Raw genomic sequence first — 6507 nt, 5'->3', positions numbered from 1 at the left:
TACACTGTTAATGTGCCGTTGGCAGATGTTAAATTGCATAAATATGACACGAGCATAAAGATGTTCTTTTGAACTCGCGGACAACCATTTATCTTCGTCCAGTAACTTAACAGCAAGAAAGATGTCTTGTCAATTATGTAGTTGGCATGTTTGTAGCACAAAACAGTTTCTTTTCAATGACTAGTGCCGTAATAAGATCACAACATAAAACAGCCATGACATGCTTTTAAGGAACGACAAGTGAGAAAATGCTTGGCACTTCAACGGTATTTCATATGACGGCTGCAAGAGCAGCCTGGCAGTGAATGTCAAAATAGCGGCCACATCGATGGCTCCGTTACGTATATCGCAAACTGTGCTCAACTACAATGGGGACTAGGTTGTATTGCTATCATAGGTAAGGACACCTGAAATATCACAGTAACCATCACAAGTAACAGGTGCTTGGTGTTAGGAAAAATACCAATTCGGTCACTTTGCGTAGGCACGAATGGTTTGATATTGCAAACATGACTTACATATGGCATGAAAATTGATTTCCAGTTATCACAGCATTGTAGTTAAGTGCACCTGTATGTGCACGAGACAATGTCGTAGTTGCCGTAAAAGTGATCGCGTAGTGCATCTTCCGTGGAAGAACGGTGTACATTGAAACATATCAGTAACAGCAAAACAGAAGTGAGGAACACCTAAAGAAAATATGGCAAAAATTGTATGTATAAGTTATACCGTCTCACTTGGACAAATAAAAATACACACGAAAAGAAATTAACTTGGGGAAAAAATACGGTTAGGAACAGAAATGCGACAATATGGCAAAAGTTGTACATATAAGTTATACCGTCTCACTTGGTCAAAAAAAAATACATACGAAAGGAAATGAACTTGGGGAAAAATACGCTTAGGAACAGAAATGCCAAAATTCTACATATAAGTTATTAAATGCCTCACTTGGGCAAACTTGCTCTACAAATGGAAATACACATAAGAGAAATTACCTTGCAAAAAAATATGATTAGGGACAGAAATGTACGGAAAACAGCCATATCATCCTTTAGTGCTACATACAAAAAAAACCATGCATTCGTGTTTCAAGTGACATCACAGCACTATCAGTCTTCGCTGCCATGGTCACGCATGACCTGCACATCAGTTCACAAGACTGGCTACAACTTGGCGGCACAACAGCTTGCGAGGACGTATGCTGTAACGGTGATTTGAACGGAAAGATAGGCAACACTTGGACCTACACAGCACTAAAGGATGATATAGGGAAAAAAAGGCTGTCCCTCATGGCTGAGGCGGCTCGCGGAGGTGAGCGAGGGCAGCCAGCAGCTGGCGCAGCGTGATTGCGATGAGACTAGTGGCCTCTCGCGAACCGCGCATCTCGGCTACCAGCTGCTGCAGGACCTGCCGGGTCGCCCTCTGCTCTTCCACCAGCTGCTGGTGATGCTGCGAAACAAATTCACTTAGTTAGCAACAGGTTATGCAATGTAAATGCTCGATTTGCACTCTTTGCAAGTGTGGCAGTTTCAGCAAGGTTACTCTTGAGGGCAGCCAGATCATTTACATATGACATGACAAATGGCCGTGCAAACGTACATGGTCTGTTATGTTAAAAACGTGTGAAACGTAGCAAATCCTACCAAGCTGCCTCTGCCTGTCAGAAGGCAGTATTGGTGACTAGTTGAATTGTTAAACAAATGATGATCATGCTGTGGCGATACATGCAACCATGGAAATGTTTTGTAAGTTGCTATGTGTTAAAGAACACCTCAAAGGAGATCTATAAACGTGCATGAGCAAATGAGCCAAATCACTACAGATGCCTCTCATGTGTAACATGGTTGTAATGTACATTATTACCATGTGCACTAATCACCTCTTCAAAAAATGACCCGGCCAAGATGTCCGCACCTGCCTATTTTGCTGCAGCAACAGCTGATGGAAGTTGGCGGCCTCCGCATTTGCCGCCTCAGCTTGCTGCCCCAGCCGCGCATACTCGGCGGCTGTACTGCAGGCCGCGTCCTCCAGCAGCTGTTGGCGGGGCGGCCTGCGGGGCTGCTGCCGAGCTGATGGTCGGTAAAAATAAAAACAGTAAACAGGTTAAAAAAAATTTCGCTCCGTCCCGCGTAGACATTTTACTGGTTCATTATCAGGTGGAAGCCCAGAAAAATAGTTCCAGCAACACACCGTTCACAAAATGAACTGTAAATTTGCATAAACAGAAAGGCACTACACCATCATAAAATACTACAATGATAGTACTTTCAGCTTGTACGCTGCACAAGCTGCATTACAAATGGTGTTAATAGTCAAACAGCTTATTGTTCCATTTTGCAGCGACGTTTAGGCAGGCACTTTTTCTTTGCCATGTAAATAATATAAATACACAATTTCTGTTTGAAAGGTCTTGACTGATACTGCTTTGTTGCTTTGAGTGATGTGTTCGTATTGCAATAGCTGCTGAAGTGCCTTACGTGCAGTGCCACTTGTCCCCGGCTCCGTCCCGACAGAAACGCGGGTAGCTGCTGGTGGGGCAGGGGGCCGAGGTGCAGGCTCCTCCTCACTGGAAGTGTCCTCCTGGAACAATAAAGCACAGGACATATTGTGATTAGGTTCCATCAACTGGTTGCAATGTCTATTTCACTTATTGTTTTTAACTCAGAAAATTCTTAATCCAGCATGCGACATACTAGTGACTTAGAGCTTTGACAACTCGTTGCTAATGTTTTACGGATTAACGAGCCATGAAATCCATCACAAGGTGTTTCGTAACAGCAGTGGGGCAGCATTTCCATTCTTGCAAAGTACGGATATCATGTGCTGGCATGTGTGTTGAATTGTAAGAAAACACACACATGCACACAACGGCAAAATATTCACCACGGTGTAACTGCCCGACATCGGTACACATAGCAACGAACATTGCTACTCACCTCGGAGTCGTCGCGGAGAAACAGTACAGGAGCGGAAGCTGGGCCGGTTCGGCCAAGCACGGCGAGCACGCGGCCCTCCAGGCCGCCCAGCTTCCCGCCTCCTGTCTTCCTGTAAATGCATGAATACCGTGCATACGTTCCGAAGATGTTGCTAGTCGCGGGCTCACCTCTACTCGGCGCCCACCTGCGTCGCGAGCTTCCGGCAGTCATAGCACAGCCGGGCCCAATAGAGGCGCCAGCGCCGGGCTGCTTTGACTGTCGGTCCGATTGCGTTTAACGCAGCGGAAATCTCCTCCCACAGTGCTTTTTTCTGAACAGCACTCATACTTTGCGAGAGGCTTGTGGCGCCTCTCGCCACGTATGAATGCTGCTCTATGAACTGAACCAACATAGCAGCCTGCGCGGCCGAAACGCACGCGCTTTTTCGTTGATCCGCCCATTTCTTCATCGCGCTCAACATTCGCCGCACCGCAGCGAATTAATACCAGCAAATCGTACGGTTTCAGATATCACTATGCCGTTAAAACATAACGGTTACATTCATTTATAGTGTTGTTATTTTATCACGCCATAAATGTTACGTTAAATTTAACACAAGTGAATTGCAACAACAAGAAAACTTTTCTCATGCAAGTTATATCCAGCACAAGTATCTGTACCGCCCGCACGGGGAAATGGATCACTGCGCAGCAGTGTGTGGCAAAGAAAAAAAAATTAGCCTCTGTTACAGACCACCCTCGATTTAAATCAGGACCTACATTCGGAGATAGTTGCGATCGTTTATAGAAAACGTTTACTTACCAGCTATCTGTTGAGATGCCTTCCAACCTTCATCGATTCTTCCGTATCCTATGCGAATAAAAGCAAAAGTGAACACCATGCGATCACCGCAGATGTTCAGATGCTACTGCTCAGTCACTAAGCACAAGAAAGAATGATGTGTTTACTCACCGAGCACAACGCATTCACAGTCTTCATGATGTTCATAGCTTCGAGAATTCTTCTCGGGCGAAAGCACCTCGTACGCCGAGATTTCATCTAATCAGGCAGCGTTACGGACAAAAATACACCAAATGCGGCCCACAGAACCTATCAGCTGTTTTCACGTAGCCGCCATCTTAAGTGTGCGTAGCAAAATGGATTGGATGCGGAATTGGCACATGTGTGGCTATGACTCGAAAAATTAAAATATTTGTTTTTACTTTCAAGCGCGCTTCAATTTCTCTTGCCTTAAACGATTACAAAACACTTTTACTCTCAGCGACACACAATTGTTCATTTATCAGTCGTTTATATCTAAATGTCACTTGCTATAAGGTCCCTTCGCAAACAAAAAAACAAGCAAAACATGCTTCCGGCAACGATGGAGGCTGCTGATTGGGCAGATTGAAAAACGTCGCTGGTTCCCGCCCCCATACGCAGAAACTGTCGCGTCATTTTGACGTCCTGAGTTTGGAACACTTTTTGTTTGGAATAGAGTTACGTTATCGCGGCCCTGTCTTGTCTACATGGATGACGTCGTGGTCTTCGCCGGAAATTTCGACGATCACCTTATAGGCGGCTTGCGACAGGTATAGAGTCCATCAAATCATCAGGGGCGCGATTTTCTAGAAATGACTTTTTTCATGCCAATGCCTTTTCGCGTGACGTCATCGATTTTGGAAATTGTAGTTGCGTAGGTACGACGTTTCTCGGATCGTTCAATCAGAAGCTCCCTTCATTGGCCGGATGTTTCTTTTGTCTTCTCTTCCCTTTTTCTGGGGCTGTATAGCAAATTTGTTTTCTAAAACGGCACTTAATTAAAGCGGACTTCCATGCTGCGTAAAGCAAATTCATTTTGTTACCTTACAACGCAAAAGCTGCCGCAGCCCAAAGAAATGCCAACGCAAGTACTCTATTTTCGAAGCCGTAGCCACATAGTCAGATGTCATCCAATCCATGCCATTGAGCGCACGCAAAATGGCAGCCTCTGTTTACCTGAACAGCTGACAGCCCCTAGCGTGTCCGTCTGAACAGCTGACAGCCCCTTGTGTGTCCGTAATTGCGCCCCCCGCCCCGTGAGATACAGGATTGAGGTGAGTAACTATTGCTCGTGTAGTGCTTGCATTATCATATGGTTTTCGCTGCATGTCTGACGTGTGATAATTTCTTCTTTAGGAAGGGCGAAGAAGAATTATCTGTAGCCCCTGTGGTCAAACTTTGCAACATAGTGGATCGAGAACTGTCAAGGCATTTTCCATAGGGCACCGCCATGACAGAACGATAGCTTCGTCAAAGTAATCGCTGCATCGGTAATACTTCCTGCACTGATACGCTGCGAGAAAGAAGCTGCTACAACGTTAAATGTATGTAGAGACTTCACCTTTTTATCCTTAGTGGTATTAAAAGGAAGAAACAATTAAGTCGTAGTGAGCACTTTATGCAGGCGCTTAGCTTAGACAGAATGTTTGCCTCTAAATTTTTTACTGTGGTGAGGGCCGGCTGAAATTCCCAAGTTGACAAAGAGAAAATGGCAGCAAAAGGGCCGCGGGTGTCAAAAGAGCAGGCGGCTATTCTCGTGCAGTTCATTGAGCAGCACCCATACCTTGCGAGAGCTTCTACAGAGTTCTCGCCATGTATGACTGCTGCTCGAAAAAACGAACAGTGGGAGGAGGTGGCGGCGGTCCTTAACGCACAGGGGCCAGCCGTAGAAACCACCAGCAGTTGGCGCAACCATTGGGACAAGATGGCCCATAAAGCAAAAAAAGGCGGCCAGGGGCGCGAACGAGAAGAGGTGAGCTTATAATGATGCTGGCAGTAACGTCGTTTCATGTTGTAGTTGTTGTTGCCTTGTTTGCAGGGCTACTGGAGGTGGCAAGTGGGTGGCGTCGACGGCCGCGTCGTCGACGTCCTTATGAGGACTGTAAGGGTCGTTGTTTCCCCCCCTCAGTTCTTCGCCGATAGCGAGGTGCGTACATTGGATTTAAAGAAGTGTTTGTGTGACCTGCTGTGGCCTCACAAATTTTCAGCTTTACATTGTAACACAATATTGCAAATATTTTAAGCCCTTTTTTGTCCTAGTGTTGCGACACGTACCCGAGCATATGAGGGTTCGACCCTCCTACGTGTAGCCGTGTTCGGCTTAGCCGTGTCCGGGAAAAGGGGGATCCTGGGGGTTGAGGCGATGCCGGGTGTTCAGACCTTTAAGGCTCCCCGGCGGAGGCAACACACCTCTTTGCCTCTGCTTCACGTAGACGGCACCCCCGCACTGACCCACCAGGGGGAAATCGGCAGTCGCCTCTTCCTGTCTCTCTCTCCTCAAACCTTCGTCTTTATCTCTCACTTTTAACGCGATAGCGTTAAGGAGCTCGTGTCGCAGAAAAGCCGGTGTCGTCGGCGTCGGCGTCGGTGTCGGCGTCGGCGTCCGCGGCGTTGGCCGTGAGCGATAAATCACGGCAGGCACTTCATAAATAAAAAGCAACTTCCAAGATGGGCTGGGTGGGAATCGAACCAGGGTCTCCGGAGTGTGAGACGGAGACGTTACCACTGAGCCACGAGTTCGATGCTTCAAAGCGGTACAAAAGCGCCT

The 6507-nt window shown here is 46.7% G+C and overlaps 1 protein-coding gene across 1 annotated transcript; it reads right to left on the bottom strand.

The window, feature by feature from the left end:
* Nucleotides 1–1217: 1217 nt before the first annotated feature.
* Nucleotides 1218–3149, bottom strand: LOC142591558 (uncharacterized). Its single transcript, XM_075703871.1, has 5 exons — nucleotides 3124–3149; nucleotides 2940–3048; nucleotides 2481–2583; nucleotides 1918–2072; nucleotides 1218–1452 (listed from the first exon to the last, which is right to left on the bottom strand). The coding sequence occupies exons 1-5, from the start codon at nucleotides 3147–3149 to the stop codon at nucleotides 1291–1293; spliced, it is 555 nt and encodes a 184-aa protein (XP_075559986.1). The 3' UTR covers nucleotides 1218–1290.
* Nucleotides 3150–6507: the final 3358 nt, after the last annotated feature.

This window comes from Dermacentor variabilis, chromosome 8, assembly GCF_050947875.1.
Source record: "Dermacentor variabilis isolate Ectoservices chromosome 8, ASM5094787v1, whole genome shotgun sequence".
NCBI lineage: Eukaryota > Metazoa > Arthropoda > Arachnida > Ixodida > Ixodidae > Dermacentor > Dermacentor variabilis.
This window is presented reverse-complemented; position numbering and strand designations above follow the sequence as displayed.